This window comes from Medicago sativa, chromosome 7 (genome assembly GCF_051527215.1).
Source record: "Medicago sativa cultivar Bolivia chromosome 7, Bolivia_mono, whole genome shotgun sequence".
Lineage (NCBI taxonomy): Eukaryota > Viridiplantae > Streptophyta > Magnoliopsida > Fabales > Fabaceae > Medicago > Medicago sativa.
The window spans coordinates 50,704,979-50,724,208 of NC_140755.1; the positions used below are offsets into that span (position 1 = coordinate 50,704,979).

Genomic DNA, 19,230 nt, shown 5'->3' on the forward strand with positions numbered 1-19,230 from the left:
AACATTTTCAGGAGGAATCATGTTGAGAGGTTGAATGTTAAGAGGTTGAGGGTGAAGGCGAAAAATAGTGTCAATGACTCTTTCTCTCTGCTCAGCCAGTTCAGCCAACTTCTCAATAATTATGTGACCAACTGGTTCATAAGTAGTTGACTGAGAGGGCTTATCGTTGGTTTTGGATGATGTTGATTGGCTTTTTACTGGTTTTCGAAACAGTTGAGCTAAGGGTATATCATCATCAGAATCATCAGAATCTGATAATGATGCGGATGCGGAATCTGAAGATATATTAATTACCTTTTCTGGTTCAGGATCAGAATCCTCTTTAGCAGATTCACTGGACACCTGCAACAGTTGCTTAGCTTCTGAAACTACAGACTCTCGTAGCTCAGCAGCAATTTCCAGAACCTTTTCAGCGGCTGCTTTCTTCTCTTGTAACTCTTTTAACTTCAAATCAGAAGCAGCTTGAGCTCTTAAGGTGATATGAGGAAAATCCTTGGTTCTCCTCAAGGCTGGCTTTCTCTTCCTCTTTGGTATAGCAGGTTGATCAAGAGAAATGTCAACACCCATGATCATCCTGGAGTCCATGTCTTCAATGGCTTCTTCAATAGAAGGTACTGATGAACTTCCAATTTTGAGCTTGTCAGCAGCAACTTTTGCCTTTTTAGTAGGTTGTTCAACCTCTAGATATTGCTCTGCAGTCATCTTCCTTTTTGACTTTCTGCCTCTGGCTCGTGGCAGAGCACCACCATACATTTCCTCTGGAATATCTTCCAATCTGATTCTCTCATTGGTTGCCTCAAAATGTTCCTTGATATAGTACATCTGCACTTCAATGGGATCCTTCTTGCAGATGGGTGGAAAGTCCTTCATAAGATCAGACTTAACAAATGATTCACTTAAATCAGTTTGAAGTTTGGTGACTTCACTGACTAGCTTCATATTCAAGAGAGTATGAGCATTAATGAATTTTCCAGTTTATGTGTCAAGTAGCTGATCTGTGAAGCCTTGAGATTGACTGAGACTGTCCAAGATACCTCCTTGATAGAATATCTCTGAGAGGAGTCTTCCATAAGGAACCAAGGGTTTATCCAGTAGCTGACTCTGTTTCAAACACTCTACCAAGTACTTGAACATGTATTTGGGCACATTCACCTTTTCCTTCTTGATGAAGTGCTGGAGAAGGACCTTCTGAGCTAGATTTGGCTTCACACAGTCACCACTTGGAAACAGGGTCTCATTCTGAATCTTCAGAAGCATCTTGGTTTCCATGCTCAATTCAGCATATTTCTTCTCCTTCTCAGAATTGTAAATCACCAAGTTGGCTTGCTTTTTCCAAATGCGTTTTTCAGCAGCATCTGAAAGATCAATTCCAGAGTAGTATCCAGAGGCTGCAGCCTTGAGAACATACTCTATGTGCCATTGTGCAATTCTTATTGGAATACCACAGATGCTGGACCTGATTTCATCTTCAACAAATGGCGCAAGACCCATTTCTTCTCTTGTTTTCCCTTCTAATTCAGGATACATTAGCACCATTTGACTTTCCTCAGATAAGGATGCCGCTTTGTTGTAAAATTTTGCTCTTACCCAGAAGTGTCTAACCAGAGCTTCATATGTTGGTCCATTCAACATTCTGAAATAATCCATGAGTCCTTGCTCTTCATAGTAGCTTCTGATAGAACACCTATGAAAATTCAGAGAATCAAAGTCCACTGGATTCTCTATCTGAACTTGCAAATCCCATTCTTCCAATTTCATGCTTCTTCCTCTGTAGTCATATTCAGGGACCATTCTTGAAGTAGATACTGAATCTTTTCGTTGCGAGCTTGATGATGCCATTTGATGATTGACGAAGATTTGAAGAAGATGAAGATTTTTAGGGTTCTAAGGTTGAGAGAATGCGCTTACTTCGCAAACGGTTTGAGAGCAAATGTGTTTGTTGTGAGTGAGTAGTGTGTGAATTGACAAAGTGTTAAAAGTAAAACGATTGCAATTCAAAAGAGACAAACAAACATAACATTAATGACAAAATTGGGGGCGCGTGAAAAGTACTTTCATAGCTATTAAATCATCATTGCCCTTTTTAGTTATACGCCAACACATACAGGCCACGTAAGAAGTTCACAGAGTAACTACCAAGTTAGTGGGCCAGAAGTTACTTTAAAAAGTAACTCCCAACGTTTCCACTAATCCAACTATTCAGAAGCAACAAATCCAGCTTCTGGACTTCAGATGCTGATGTCATCATCAGAAGCGAGTTTTCCTCAGAACCTCAATAAAGAGCTTCTGATGGACTACTGCTTCTGAACTAACTTCAGAACCTAAAATCCTATTCAGGAGCAAGCAAACATTTAATCAGACACGAAGTGCATGTTCAAATTTTTCTTTATAAAATCAAATCTTTCAACAGTTAAAGGCTTAGTAAATATATCAGCCCATTGATTTTCAGTATCAATGAATTGTATATCTAAAATTCCTTTTTGAACATAATCTCTGATAAAATGGTGTTTGATTTCAATGTGCTTAGCTCTTGAATGCAAAATTGGATTTTTAGACAAACAAATAGCAGCAGTATTATCACAATAAATGGGAATACTGTTAGCAGTTATCTGATAATCTTCCAACTGATGTTTCATCCAAAGTAGTTGTGTACAACAACTTGCAGCTGAAATGTATTCTGCTTCTGCTGTAGACATAGCAATAGTTGTTTGTCTTTTGCTAGCCCAGGATATAAGATTATCACCCAGAAATTGACAATTGCCACTGGTTGATTTTCTTTCAATCCTATCACCAGTATAATCAGCATCACAGAATCCAATTAGCTTATAATCTAAGGATTTCCTATAAAGGAGTCCAAGATTAGTTGTTCCCTTCAAATACCTGAAGATTCTCTTGACAGCAGTCATATGAGATTCTCTAGGATCTGATTGGAATCTTGCACACAAGCATACACTGAATAAAATATCTGGCCTAGATGCAGTGAGGTATAACAAAGAACCAATCATACCTCTATACAGCTTCTGATCTACTTTAGCTCCTTCATCTTCTTTGCTCAGGTTGCACGTAGGATGCATTGGAGTGTTCATCACTTTACAATCTTCAAGTTTGAACTTCTTCAGAAGCTCCTTTGTGTACTTTGATTGATGAACATAGACTCCATCTTTGCATTGATTGACTTGAATGCCAAGGAAGAACTTCAGCTCTCCCATCATGCTCATTTCAAATTCATCCTGCATTAACTCAGAGAATTCCTTGCAAAGAGATGCACTAGTAGAACCAAATATTATATCATCAACATATATTTGCACAACAAGAATATCTTTCCCAAGGGTCCTTCTGAAGAGTGTAGTGTCAACCTGTCCTCTCTTAAAATCATTTTTGATTAAGAAATTACTTAGTCTATCATACCAAGCTCTGGGAGCTTGTTTCAAGCCATATAGTGATTTCTTCAGTTTAAAAACATGGTCAGGATATTTAATATCCTCAAATCCAGGAGGTTGCTTAACATACACTTCTTCTTCTATGACACCATTGAGAAATGCACTCTTGACATCCATCTGATATAATATTATGCCATGATTAACTGCATAGGAAAGAAGTAACCTGATTGCTTCCAATCTTGCAACTGGAGCAAACGTTTCAGTGTAATCAATGCCTTCTTGTTGACTATACCCTTGTGCAACAAGCCTTGCTTTGTTTCTTGTTACTTCACCTTGCTCATTCAGCTTGTTTCTGAATACCCATTTTGTTCCAATAATGTTCTTGTGCTGAGGTTTGGGTACCAGATCCCACACATCATTTCTTTGAAATTGATTCAACTCTTCTTGCATAGCTAGGATCCATCCATCATCTGAAAGTGCTTCATCAACTGTTGTAGGTTCAATCATTGAGATTAGTCCAATCATTGACTCTTCTTGTCTGAAATGTGATCTTGTTCTTCTTGGACTATCTTTGTTTCCAATGATTAGCTCCTCAGGATGTGAAGACTTGTGTTTGAATGTGTTTCTGGGAGGATCTTCTTGATGTGAGCCATCTTGTGCTTCATCAGAAGCAGTTTCATTTTGCGCTTCTGATGTGGGTTCAGCTTCTGGACTATCTTCAGACTCAGCTATCTGATCAGGTTCTGGAGTAGCTTCAGGAACCTGTATCTCTGCAAAACTTTCACCTTGCTTTGAAGTTTTATCTTCAAGCTCCTTGTCATCAAATTTAACGTGCATAGATTCTTCAACACAGAGTGTTTCTGAATTATACACTCTGTATGCCTTTGACCTTTCAGAGTAACCTAAAAAGATTCCTCTTTGGGCCTTGGCATCAAATTTCTTTAGGTAGAGCTTGTTGTTCAGAATGTAACAAGTACATCCAAATTGATGAAAGTAAGAGATATTGGGTTTTCTTCCTTTAAAGAGTTCATATGCTGTTTTCTCCAAAATAGGTCTAATATAGATCCTGTTTTGAACATAGCATGCTGTATTCACTGCTTCTGCCCAAAAATGTTTTGGTAAATTGTTTTCATGAATCATGGTTCTGGCCATTTCTTGTAAAGTTCTATTCTTTCTCTCTACAACTCCATTTTGTTGTGGTGTTCTAGGAGAAGAGAATTCATGGAAAATTCCATGTTTTTCACAAAAAGCTTCAAATGGCTCATTTTCAAATTCTCCACCATGATCACTTCTGACTTTCAAAATTTTTGATTCTTTTTCAGATTGAATTTGAGTGCAGAAGCTACTGAATACATCACACGCAACATCTTTACTCTTTATGAATTTCACCCAAGTCCATCTGCTGTAATCATCAACAATGACTAATCCATATCTACTTCCATATAAGGATGCAGTACTCACTGGTCCAAATAAATCAATATGGAGTAATTCTAAAGGTCTTGAGGTTGAGACAATGTCTTTGGTTTTAAAAGATGATTTCACAATTTTCCCTCTCTGACATGCACCACAAAGTGCATCTGAATGATAGTCAATGTCTGGTAGCCCTTTCACAAGTTGTAACTTACTAAGCTTAGAGATTAACCTCCAGTTAGCATGTCCCAACCTTCTGTGCCACATCCATTTCTTATCATTCACTGATAGTAGGCAAATCACCTTCTGATCAGCCAGTTCAGAAAAATTGATTTTATAGACATTGTCAACTCTCTTTCCCTTGAACACAATGGATTTGTCTTCCTTGTTGATTACTGTACAGTTGGGTTTTTCAAAAAGCACATCATAACCATTATCACAAAATTGACTAATGCTCAAAAGGTTATGTTCAAGACCATCTACCAACCATACATTATTAATTGAGGTAGAGGAATTACCAATAGTTCCTGTACCTATGATCCTGCCTGACTGGTTCCCTCCAAATTTCACATTTCCTCCCTCTTTCATTGTTAGGCTGAGGAACATGGACTTGTCTCCTGTCATGTGTCTTGAGCAACCGCTGTCTAGGTACCATGATCTTTGCTTTGGCACTGCTCTTAGACATACCTGCATCATTGACATTTTTAGATTTAGGTACCCATTGTTCTATGGGTCCTGGAAGGTTAGTACTTAAGGCTTTACTCTTCACTTCTTGTACCTTGTGCTGTGAGTTGGGTTGCTTCTGATTAGCCATCACCTTAGGTTTTGGTACTTCAGAAGCAGTAACTGTCTTCTTCTGAAACTTAGACTTCAGAACCCCAGATTTTGGTTTCACCAGACTCTGAGGAATAGGTTCTGATCTTTTCAGGATCCTAACCTTTGAAGTTTTGGAATCAGATTTGATCATAGCCTTTGACTTAGAGTTCTTTGGCTTTGAAGTAATCTTAGCCTTAGAACTAGAAGCTTCAGGTTCTGATTGAACAACAGTTTCCAACTCAGCCCCTTCTGGTACAAAGAATGTTTTCAGACCTTCCTTGATGCATTCACAACAAGACTTTAGATTGGTTTTCTCCAGTTTCACTTCTGGAAAACCAATTCCTCTGCCATTGTTCTTGTAAATGCTATAAATCATAGAAGCCACTCTGCTTCTGTCAATGCCAGATATAATGAAGTCTTCAAGAGCAATTTCATGATTACTTAAAGGTTTTTCATTACACTTTTCTTGTAGCTTCTGACATAAGAACCTGAGCTGGTCTTCATATGTTTTACACATGAAGTCAAAGCCCCTAAGTCCCTGTTCAGAAGCTTTCAGATCCAATAGAGTTGATTTTTGCTGTTGTACCAAATCAGCATATTTTTCTTTTAAATCCTTCAACTCATTGGTTCTTACTTCAAAATGTGTAAGAAGTTCTTTAAGTGACTCAACAAGTTCATCTCTGGGAATTTTGGAATATACCTCATTTTCATCTTCTGAGTCTGAATCTGATCCAGCTTCTGAAGTTGCTGTTGCTACCAACCCAACAGCTACCTTTGCATCTTCATCAGCTTCCTCTTTATCAGATCCAGATTCACTACCCAAATCATCCCAGGTTGCCATTAAACTCTGCTTAATCTGCTTCTTGAATTTGCTTGGTTTGAATGTAGACCTCTTTGACTTGTCCTTTGACTTTTCTCTTTGAAGATCAGGGCATTCAGCAATGAAGTGACCTTGCTTCTTACAGTTGAAGCATCCCTTCTGATCTTCTTTCCTTGAGCTTCTGGAGTTACCCCTTCTGGAGAGAAACTTTCTGTTCTTCTTGGCCAGATATTGAAGTCTGTTTGAGAGCATGGCCATTTCAGCAGCATCTGGTTCAGAGTCTGAACTTGACTGTTCTTCCTCTTCAGATTCAACCACTTTGAGAGCTTTTGATGACTTGCCTTTGGATGGAAGAGCTATTGATTTACTCTTCTTAGTAGACTCATGTTCATTAAGACTTAACTCATGAACTTTGAGAGAACTAACAAGATCTTCGACACTTAAAGTGTTTAAATCTTTAGCTTCCTCAATGGCAGTCACTTTTGGTCTCCATCTGGCAGGTAAGCTTCTGAGTATCTTGCTTACATGATCAGAAGCAACATAGCTCTTCTTTAGAATCTGTAGACCAGAAACTAAGGTTTGAAACCTTGAGTACATCTCCTCAATAGTTTCATCATCCTTCATTTTGAATAACTCATACTGATGTACAAGCAGGAGAGCCTTTGCTTCTTTGACCTTCTTGCTCCCTTCATAATTTGAACAGAGAGAAGCAAACATAGCTTTAGCAGTGGATTTGTCACTCATCTTCATGTATTCTGCTTTGGGTATGGCAGTGACAAGAGCTCCTCTGATAATATGATGCTTCTTGTAAAGTTTCCTCAGTTCTGGAGTATGTTTCTTTCTATCCACAGCAGCTCCTTCTTCATCAAGGACTAAACCACCAACGCCGTCTTCCAGAATATCCCACAATTCTTCATCTAGGCTCATGATGTAACTGTAAAAATTGGTCTTCCACCAAGAGAACTCTTCAGCATCTCCATTGAACTTTGGAACTTTTCCAACACTGGTTTTCTTACTATCACTATAATCATGTGAGACATTTTTATAGCTAGTATCACCATCAGGAGGAGGAGTAGTCATGTTTTTCTCAGATCTTTGACTGTTGCACGGTTAAGTGATACACAACAGACCAAGGCTCTAGATACCAATTGAAGGTGAGAAAAAACACAAGAAGGGGGGTTGAATTGTGTTTTTAAAAATTCTTCGTTTCTCTAAACAACTGAATACACTGATCAGAAGCTAAGTGAGACAGCTTCTGAAGTGATGATCAGAATCTAAATGCAGCGGAATAAAACAGAGAGAGAGAAGAAGAACGACACAAAGCAATTATACTGGTTCCTTCCACAATCCGGAAGTAGTCCAGTCCCCCTTGCACTTCCAAGGAGATTTCACTATGAGTAATATCTGATTACAAATGCTCAAGCACACAAGCAAGAGACTTCCAATGCTAAACAAAATTACACAGAAAATTGTTTAAGGTTGAACACTTGATATACAATCAGAGGTGCTCACAATACAAATCAGATACAGACTCAATGGACTTAAGAATTTCTAAGATATGACTTTGAGACACAGAAATTCTAAGTGAATGCAGAACAATTTCAGCAGAGGTTTGGTACTTGTGAAAATCTTTGTGAGTCTTTCGTTCAGCGTTCTTGCATTGCCAATTCTCTAGGTCTTCACTCCTTTATATAGAGGTGTGAAAGAGACGTTGTGAAATTGCCAGCACACCAAAGAGTCGTTGTTGAAGCTTGATCTTTCACCAATGATCTTTTGCCTGATTTGGTTGTTGTCCTATGAAGAACAAATTTGAAATCCATTCCTTATCCAAAGGAACATCTATGCAGGCGAGACCGTATTCTGGAGCTGTTTTCTTGTCTTGAAGTGCAGACACAAAACAGAGTAGTGGAGAACGTGGTTGTACAATTCGTACAAAGTACAAAGTCAACGCTTTTGTCCAAATTGCAAACACATGCCTTCAAACACCTTTGAAATGACCGTTGCAAACTCCACTAATCCTTTGTTTGTGTTTTCGAATCCAATAGACAGCTTTTGCATTGATAATTCTTCAATTCTTGATTCTTTGCAAATCCAGTTGATATTCAGCTTCTGGTGAAATGGCTTCTGATGAGGCAGCTTCTGATGATGCAGCTTCTGATGATGCAGCTTCTGATGAGATGACTTCTGCAGCTTCTGATGATGCAGCTTCTGATGATGTGACTTCTGGACCTCTTGTCTTCAGGAGCACTATTCTTCAGGAGCAACTTACTTCAGGAGCGCTATTTCTTCAGGAGCAGCTTGACTTCAGGAGCGCTTTTTCTTCAGGAGCAAGTTGCCTTCAGGAGCGTCCAAGCTTCAAATTTTTGTTGTTTCCATAGCTCTTTATTTGCTCATTCAGAACCAATGATGATGTAACTTTATAATTATGGTCCTGTACACTTGAACAAATATTAGCTAATCCAATTTACAATTTTTAATACCTTGTTATCATCAAAACTCTTTAAGGTTTATTGTTAAACACATTTTGTTCCAACACTTTAAGCATTGCCGACTGACCCTACAAACCAACACGAGTCTTTTTCAGCGTGTTTTGTCCTCACTCGCACGCTTACCGGGAAACTTCCCGGTAGGTCACCCATCCAAAGACTACTCCAAGTCAAGCACACTTAACTGTGGAGTTCTTATGGATTGAGCTACCGAAAAGAAGATGCATCATGTTGATATAGGTAGTACCTAACAATTCTTATAAACCTTCCTTCAACCATGTAGTCTCATACCTACACGGTCTCAGGATCCCTCTCATTCCGATGTGATTTGGTTCCTCTATGAACTGTCGGGAGCCGCTTGTTGAGACAAAATCCCTAATTAATTTTAAAGATAATAAACCAATATGATTAAAGAATTAATGGACTTTGATTAATTCCTTGGTATTTAACTTGTGCTCTTGAGTGTTTTACTAAGACAGGAACAAGGTTTAAATCATACCAAGAATAAAGAAATCAAAGGACATTTGAATTCAAGATCTAACACTGAGGTCAGAAAGTTAGATCAGAATGTTGCTCGAAGATCAGAATGTTCAAGCAGAGATCAGAAGGTTGTTCTTAACAAGCCAAGAATCTCAAGAACATTGATCCAGGTTATGCAAGGCACATGCGACATGGATATATGTCCAGAAAAGTACATTTGCATGGATCAAGCAATGAAGGCATCTATGGTGATCAAAGGATTAATGGACTTTGATAGTTCTTGGTATTTGTGCATTCTTGAGTGATTAACCAAGACACAAACAAAGTTTAAATCATACCAAGATACAAGAAATCAAAGTACATTTGAATTCATGAACTAACTCTGAAGTTCAGAAAGTTAGTTCAGAATGTTGATCAGAAAGTTGATCAGAACGTTCTGATGATAGTCCAGAAGGTTGTTCATAAGCAAACCCAGATTCATCAAGAATGTGAAGAACATGCAAGCACACTTGACATGAATAAAAGGTCCAGAAAAGTACATCTGCATGGATCTATCAACAACAAAGGCATGAACAAGGAACTATGTCAAAAAGGTCTTTAATGTTCATCTAAGACTATGAACATTAGGATTATTCCAATGAGAATTTAATCCTAGATGTTGCATTCACTGCACTTCAGTTTTGTTTTCACTATTAGGATTGATTACACCAGATACAAGTCTTACAAATCATCCTAAGTGAAACAGATGGAACATTCTGATGGTCAGAATGTTCACTCCTGCACATGCTTCCAGCCATGAACAGTGTAGTTGGTAAAAAGAAGAAAAAGGTAGCAAAAGGAGATCTTGCATCAGAGATAACTTGTACTCTGAACAAAATCAAGCAAATCTCCTAGAAGCATGGGCCTGAAGCTGCAGACCACTATCCTCTCTTTCCTGCACAAAGTCCAAGACAGATTTGGTTCACTTTATCCTACTTTTCCAGCAACTTTTGAAGCATATGGAGAAGCTACTTTTTGGAGGATAAAACTCAAACAAATCTCACATCACGTGCTGGGCAAGCCCAGAAATTCATCCAACATTCATCCATGATGAACCCAGATGAAGAACATCATGAATTTCCAACATTCTGATGAAGAACACAGCAACATTCTGATGTTCATCCTGGGAACGCAACAACATTCTGATGGTCAGAATGTTCACCCAGATTTTCAAGTAAAAGCTTGTGGGGCCCAGGACACGTGGCATAACACCATTGGACACCCTACAACGGCTATTTGAGCCCAAAGACTCTATAAATACAGATCAAAGGCTCAGCAAAACTTGCACCTTGCCAGAAGCATTCAAAAACAACTTGAAGATTGTTTAAAAGCTCTTGCAACAGAAATTGATCAATGGCTAAGGCTTTCATTTACTTAGTGCAAATCAATACTCTTTGTTATCTCTTGCAAAGATAACTTCTCTTCCCCCTCCTCTGTTTGATTCTCAACCATTCAAACTCCACACAAATTGCAAAGCATACAAGAAAACAACTTGATTTTGTTTGAAGCTTTTGCAAACTGAAATTGATCAATGACTAAGGCTTTCATTACTTAGTGCAAATCAATACTCTCTGTTATCTCCAAGATAACTTCTTCTTCTTTCTTCTTGTCTGTTTGGTTCCTCAAACATTCAACCTCCAAACATCTTGTAAAGTCTCATCTAGCTTTAGGGGTACTAAAGTGTTAGTTTGGGCAAAAGGTGTAAAAGTCTAAGTGGGTAACTTAGCAAGAAGAAAAAGTCTCATCTAGCTTTAGGGGTACTAAAGTGTTAGTTTGAGCAAAGGTTGTAAAAGTCTAAGTGGGTAACTTAGCAACAAGGTGCAAGCCTGCTGAGGCTTAGAGAATACAGAGTTGTAAGTGTTCAGGAGAACACAGATTGTAAGGTGCAGGAATTGAGAGGTTATCTCAAGCATCATAGTGGAAATTCTCACAAGATTGTGAGGAGTGGACTAACCCACATTGGGTGAACCACTATAAACTTCTGTGTGTTGATTCTCTCTTCCCTATACTCTTTACTTACTGCAAACACAAACACACACAAACACATTTACTTTGTTAAACTGTTTTTGCACTCAGACATCAGAACATTCTGAAGTCTGCTTTAAACTGGTTTTGCACTCAGACATCAGAACGTTCTGAAGTCTGCTATTAACTTAACTATTCCAAGTTTCCACTTGAGAATTAATTTTTAAGTTGCAGGATAATTTTTAAAGGGTCACAATTCAAAGCCCCCCTTTCTTGTGACTATTTTATTCACTTCAATTGGCATCAGAGCCTGCCTCTATGGTTTGAGCACTTGACAGTGTATGAGGAAAAGATCCAGAAAGAAGTGATGTCAAAGCCTGCAAATCAAAGTGCATATCACATATGCAACAATGTGGGATACTTCAAAACTGAATGCTCTCTGAAGAAGAAGATGCAAATATGGCAACCAGAGATGATCTTGAAGAAAAAGAAGAAGTCAGCACATGAGTAAAGACAAACACCAGAAGTGAAGAGGTAAGAAATTCTAATCCTTATCTTTTATATAAAGTGTTTAAAAATATCTCATATGACTCATGCATTTTATCTTAAAAGTATGAACTTTTGAAATAAAAACTTTTCTTGTATAAAGAAAGAAAATGTGACTCATGCATTTTAAAATATTTGAGAAACATAAGATCCTCAATATGCAAAAATTTGTAAGACTTAGAAAAGTCTGAATTTTTGAAACAAAATGATATTTCTAAAAAGGAAGTAAAATTTTGAAAAAGGACATATTCAACTTTATAAAGTCTGTTAAGACCTTTAAAAAAAAAAGGCTGGTTTAGGTTTCATAACCTATCACTAACAAAAGTGAGAAGGTAAATAAAAATGATCATTTTGAAAAAGAATTCAATCATTTCAAAAAGACATTTTTATCCTAAATTAGATTGGTCTCAAAAGGTTGAGATTGGTAAAACATGATGTTCTTATTACAACAAATCTGATTATCTTAAATCAGAATGTAGTCATAAGAAAGAATCTCTCAAAAAGAGAAACACTAACCTTCAAGGACCCAAAGTAATATGGGTACCAAAAGCTTTGTCAATCTGTGATGCAGGAATATTTGCTTCCAAGATTATATGTGGAGAAAATGCTCAATCACTAGAAGACAAGCAAATGGAATTTGTAACTAGTTTTGATCACAACACAGATGATCTAAAACTCAGACTTATGTGTTTCAAGATGATGGGAAAAACAGTTCAGAATGTTCAAGAAACATCTGAAACTGAAGATCAGAATGTTCAGGTGTCTGCAGATCAGAATGTTCAGGAAAATGATCCTAATGCTGAAGCTACTCAATCCAAAAAAAAAAATTGAAAGTTTCAAAGTGCATCCCTCTGTTTTCAAGCAAGACATCCCTGAAGAAACCTTCCAAGAAGTTGCAAACAGTGCTAAGGAAGCTGTTCAGAAAGTTGATAAAGCTAAGAATGTTGAAGAACTTCAAAAGGAAATTGATGTTGCTGAGAATGAAAGTCAGCAAGCTGAAGCAATACCTCAAATATTGAGATTGCAACCAATAAGGTTTGGGAAGCTGATGCAACTACTGAAACATGAATTCAGAAAAGTTGATGCAAGAAGGAACTCAGAAAATTGATGAAGTCCATGCATAACAACTTCAGAAAGTTAATGAAATTGAAAAAGCTTCTGAAAAATACCTCAGAAAGCTAACAAAGCTAGAAGCCTTTATTGGAGAAGAATCCTTTAAATCTTCTACTGCTGAAACAATTTCAAATCTGAAGTGATGTTACAAACATCATGTGTGAACCCAAGATTGATGAACAAGAAATTGTTCTAGAATCTGATATGGGAAATGATCCTGTGTCATTAAAGGATCAAGATATGCATGATGTTGCTAAAGCTCTAGCCACACACATGCTTAGTAAAAACACTACCAAAGGAATCTGATGAGGATGAGCTAGCTGGAAATCAAGCTGGTTTTGATCTGAATATAGAGGAATTCAGCTCAAACCTCAATGCAAGTGTCTTTGAGGACTCTCAGATGAAAAATGATGGAACAACTCCTTCAACTCAAGTTCAGAATGTTCAAGGAAACATTCTTCATGAACAAAGCATTTCATTTGTTGATCATATGTCTAAAACATCTGGATATGTTAAAAGACAGTCAGATCAGAAAGTTGGAAACACTAAGAAGAAGAGAAGGCTACTGATGATCAAACTGCTTCAGAAGGACATCTTTATTGATGCTTGGAGTTCTCCATCCAAATGAGAAAGTATTTCAAATAATGAGAAGCATGCTCTCTTCATTGAATCTCAAAGTAAGGAACATCATCCTATAAGGTACACATTTATTTGCACTATAATAAATATGATGATTAAATGCATGTTTAATATGTGCTTATATCAAATGTTTAAACTTAAATGCAATAATTGTTTCATACTTTGTTCATACTCCTTTCATGATGATATGATACTCATTTACAACTGCACAAGTCATAATTGATGTTTAAAATCATTACATGATATCTTATGCTTTAAATGTGTTACATCAATTTGTAAATACTTATCTTTTCACATTTGAAATAAATGATTCTGATACATTTCTATCTGAGTTGCAAACTAAATCATCATTGTTGAGAAATAATTGATAGGAAGATTTATGTTTGATCATAAATGTTGAATCATGATTGTTCATTGAATTAAAACATAAAAAATGTCTTAATTTATCAAACTTCAGAATAATCTGAAATGTGAAGATACTCACTTGATTTCAATATGGTTTATGAAAATACCATTCTTCAAGCATTATACTTGATCTTCACTTTGATGTTATGCATGATCTTGTTATAAAAATTGCTCTAAGGTTTGCATAATTTGTTGTTAAAAATGTGTTGGGCTTGCTTTGAGCATGAAAGTTTGCTTTAAACATTGTTAAATAATTATCTTACTTTAAATGCAAAAGTTAAAGATAAAGATGGTGTTGTAAACATCAATGGCATATCAATATGTGCTAGATTTCAAACATGTGCAAAAGAATCTCATTTAACTCCAGTTAAAAGGATTTTTAGAAATCTAGTAGGTACTACTGATCTTGGCCTTTGGTATAGAAAAGGTTCTTGTTTTGATCTTGTAGTGATGCTAATTTGAGAGGAAGAATACAAGTGGCTCCTGTCAACTCTGAGGACAAGCATTGATTGGATGTTCTTTCAGAAAGCAAAACACCATTGCTGAAGCTGAATATGCATCTGCAGCTAGCTGTTGCTCTCAAATTTTGTGGGTAAGAAATCATTTGGAGAATTACTCACTAAGGTACACAAGTGTTCCTATTTTTTGTGATAATGCAAGTGTAAGAATCCTATTCAACATTCTAGGTCTAAACATATTGAAATAAAACATTATTTCATTAAAGACCATGATCAGGAAAAGAATATTGCATTAAGCTTTGTTGATACTGAAAATCAACTAGCTGACTTTTTCACAAAATCCCTTGCTGAGGATAGATTCAATTTTCGTAAAGAAAAATTATTAATCATGAAAAATCCCAATAAAGATTGATTACATATCACTAAGGGCCTTAGACTAAACCCCTTGATGTCATCTGATGCAAATCAGATAGATCTATCTCAATCTGGACATTCATCAGAATGTTCCAGAGTTCAGAATGTTCCTGAGTTCAGAATGTTCATCAGGTCAGAATGTTCATAAAGGTCAAAATGTTCAAAACCTGAAATCTGGATCAGAAATCTCATGCGTGAGATTTTGTGTTGATTTTCTCCAGAAATCCTTCTATAATATTAAGCATTTAATACTTGGTTATAAGGAGTTATATTTAAGGTTTAACCACCATGTAAAACCTTAACTATCAAATCAACCAATCCCCTTTCACTTTTCAAAACGGCTACTTTCTTCTCTCTCTCATGTCCGTTCCAACTTTTCCTCCTTCCCAATGTAACTGCTACTTTTTCTTCCTTCTTTCTTTTCACTTTTCACGTTTGGTCTATATAATCAGTAACAACTCTGATTATTTCACATCTACTTCAAATCCAAACTTCTTTCTTCTCATTTCCAAAATTTCAAATCACTCTGTTCTTCATTTTTTCGAAGAAACATGGCCAGAACCAAAACCACTTCAAAGTTCTCTGATGATGAAACAAATCAAGTGGAACGTTCTCAATCACCACCACCAAACACCGCTGCTGGTCAATCCTCTGATCAACAACCTTTGAGTGAAACTCCTTTGCACACTGTTCTTCCAGATGTGATTATCCCTGCTTGTGATCCACCCAAATCTTCCCAATCAAAATCCTCTAAGAAACTCATCACCAAACCTAGACCCATTCCTACCAGAAGATCAACTAGGATGAAGAAATCCTCAAAGGAACCAAAGGTCTCTCATGTGAATCTAGTCTCTGATGAAGAGAAGAAGACAGATTCAAGTGATGATGAAAAGGTAGAAGATTCTGAAGAGAAAATTGAAGAAGATCCTGAAGAAGAAATGGAAGTCCCTGAAGAGGAAGATGAAGAGAAAGTAGAAGATGACTCTGAACAAACTCTCATTGAAATGGTTAAGGCTGCAAGAAAAACCTATAAGAAGGAAAAGAAAGTTGCTTCTCCTTCAGAGGAAAAACCTTCATCTCAGCATGATGGTGAAAATGCTGCAAAAGTAGATGAAAAAGATGTAGAGGCTGATGAAGATGAAGCTTCTTCTAAACAACATGGCAAAGGAAAGGATATTGCCAAGGTTGCTGCAGTGATAAGGGCTCAAAGAGCAGAGAAGATTGCTCTCAGACCAATGAGCAGAACAAAATACTTTGAGTTTGGGAGTTTGGAAACAAAGGGGTGGAATCTGAAGGAGTTCACTGATCCACAAGGATGGACAAACTTTGTATCTTTGCAAGAACACACATATGAAGATCTGGTTAGAGAGTTCTACACCAACTTGACTGTGAAGCAGAAGATGAATGAAAATGAGAACTTTCTCATCTCATCTGTCAAGGGTATTCAGATCACTGTAACTCAAGACTCTCTCTCTGAAGCCTTGAAAATCCCAAATGAAGGTAATAAGCTGTTTTCTTGTTCATGGTACAATTATGTTAGAGTTAACCGTAATCAACTCATAGTCAAGTACACCAAAGAAAATCACACCTTTAACTCCACAAATCTAGAGGATGTCCCAAAAATCCTTCACAACATGGTTAGACATACCCTAGTACCCAAGTGTGGATCTTTTGATGTTGTCTCTGATATGGACATATGCATCATCTACCACCTCATGAACAAAACCAAGCTGAACCTTTGCTTCATCATCATTCAACATATGATTGATTCCTGTTTGGCCTACAAACAAACAGTTGCTGGGTTACCCTATGGAATGCACCTAACCCCCATCTTTCAGAAAGCAAATGTACCTCTTGAAGGAGAAAAACGTAAGCTTGACTTCATGAAGTTCACATCAAAGACTTTAGGTCAACTTCGCATCACCACCTCAAACATGCCATCCTTCACAACTTCTGGAACTTCTGGGTCAGCCAAGAGGACTTCTAATAAGAATGTTCCAAAAACTAGAAAGAAGAGAAAGGTAGAGGAAATCAGAGATGAATCTCCTAAGAATGAAGAAATCAAACCTTCCTCTCCACCAGAATTGGAAATGTTTTCTGAAGTCTCCAAGCTTGCAAGGGAGATTGTTGAAGAAGGAAGCTCTCAGTTCAAAACTTTGCTTGAAGAGTCACTAACTGAAGATGATGCTCAGAAGGATAATGATGCATCTCTTCAAAGGGAAGTTGAGAATGTTAAGCAAGCTACTGAGGCTCATGAAGGTATACCTCAGGCTGCTGATGAAAACTCTGTTGATCCAAATCAAAGAGTTGAAGAAAATACTGAGAAAGAAACTCAGAATGTAGATGAAGATACTCAGGAAGTGGCTGAGATCTTAGCTTCAAACATGTCAATTGAGGGAGATGTTCAAGTTGAACAAATGGAGTTCTCAACTGGGTTTGACCTTAACCTTGAAGATGTCAATACTGACTTCAACAATGAAGTATTTCAAGATGGTCAGGAATCAACTGTGGCTCAGGAAGTTGTAATTCCTGAAGCTCAGAATGTTGAAGTCTCTGCAGCTCAGAATGTTGAAGTATCTGCAGCTCAGAAGGTTGAAATCTCTGCTGCTGAACCAGGAGTTCAGAATGTGCAAGTTGCTAAACCCATTCAAGTTGATGAAAATTGTCCCTTTGTGGAAGTTGCTTCAACTGCTGAAGAAGCACAAACAGTTGATCAGAATGTTCAAGGTGCTGAGTTAAATCAACTCTTTGCTGATCAACATATTGATCAAAATGCTTCTAATGAGCCTGCTATGTCAGCAGATCCAATGCCTTTGGCCTCTGGATCTTTACCATCTGAAGAAGTTCAACGTATGGCTCAGACAGCTCAGAATGTTAACCTCTCTTCTTCTACTATGGGGTCTGTTGCTGGTGCAAGCAACTTTTTGGTCTCTAATCTTCCCACTCCAAACACCATTCCCTCATACACTCCACCACCACCACCAATGAAAACCACCACTACAAGCAAGCTTCCTAACATAGCTGCTCTTTTTGAATCCCTCAATACCTTTGTGACTGCCAACAAAGAGAAGGCTGAAGCTTCTGGTGCTGCTCCACCTGCTCCTTCCTCTAAGCCTTCAAGGGCTGAGAAGCTAGCCTCTAGGGCACTCAGGGTCTCTACTAAGACTCACAAAATTGTTTGTGTATTGGCTGATTGGACTGTCAAAGTCCATGCTCTTGGTTTGGCCATTCCTGGACCAACCTTTGCTGACAATCCATCTTTGATGAAGAACCATCCTCTGATTCTGGGGACTCTTCTCCCTGAATCTTTCTATGTCATTCCTCCCTATCCTTTTTGCAGATGACTAAAGGGGGAGAAGCTTTAGGATTTAAGGTCTCAAGTTTTTTCTTAGTTTTAGGCCCTAAGTAGGTCTAGTGATCAATAGTTATTGGAGTTTAGAAACTTCACCTTTTGTTTGATCACATGCTTTGAATTTCTTTTTGTTTTTGAACCATATATTCATGTAATTGTACTTCATGCTTTACATTAATGAATGATATTGAGTTTGGTTCAAATCTGCATATTTTTATTTTATGCAATGAATTATGAAATTGAGGGGGAGCTTTTTAAAGTTCTTAAAAACTCTACATAATGGATTATAAAAATGAGGGGGAGCATTAAAATAAATTTTCAAGCTCTGTTATTCTTCATATATATAATCAAAATCCTTAATCCTAAATCATAGGTTTATCATCTTCAAAAAGGGGGAGATTGTTGAGACAAAATCCCTAATTAATTTTAAAGATAATAAACCAATATGATTAAAGAATTAATGGACTTTGATTAATTCCTTGGTATTTAACTTGTGCTCTTGAGTGTTTTACTAAGACAGGAACAAGGTTTAAATCATACCAAGAATAAAGAAATCAAAGGACATTTGAATTCAAGATCTAACACTGAGGTCAGAAAGTTAGATCAGAATGTTGCTCGAAGATCAGAATGTTCAAGCAGAGATCAGAAGGTTGTTCTTAACAAGCCAAGAATCTCAAGAACATTGATCCAGGTTATGCAAGGCACATGCGACATGGATATATGTCCAGAAAAGTACATTTGCATGGATCAAGCAATGAAGGCATCTATGGTGATCAAAGGATTAATGGACTTTGATAGTTCTTGGTATTTGTGCATTCTTGAGTGATTAACCAAGACACAAACAAAGTTTAAATCATACCAAGATACAAGAAATCAAAGTACATTTGAATTCATGAACTAACTCTGA

General features: G+C 37.2%; 1 protein-coding gene and 1 pseudogene across 1 annotated transcript; both read left to right on the top strand.

Annotated features, from left to right (window-relative positions):
• The first annotated feature begins 9,583 nt into the window (after positions 1-9,583).
• Positions 9,584-14,969, top strand: LOC146906519 (uncharacterized; annotated as a pseudogene).
• A 553-nt stretch (positions 14,970-15,522) lies between these two features.
• On the top strand, positions 15,523-18,315 carry LOC146906520 (uncharacterized). The gene has a single exon (XM_085728861.1). It carries the CDS (start codon positions 15,523-15,525, stop codon positions 18,313-18,315), a length of 2,793 nt encoding a protein of 930 aa, XP_085584987.1.
• The last annotated feature ends 915 nt before the right edge of the window (positions 18,316-19,230 follow it).

Excerpts from the sequence above, each read along its gene's own strand:
- LOC146906520 (XM_085728861.1), top strand. The coding sequence starts at position 15,523 with ATGGCCAGAACCAAAACCACTTCAAAGTTCTCTGATGATGAAACAAAT.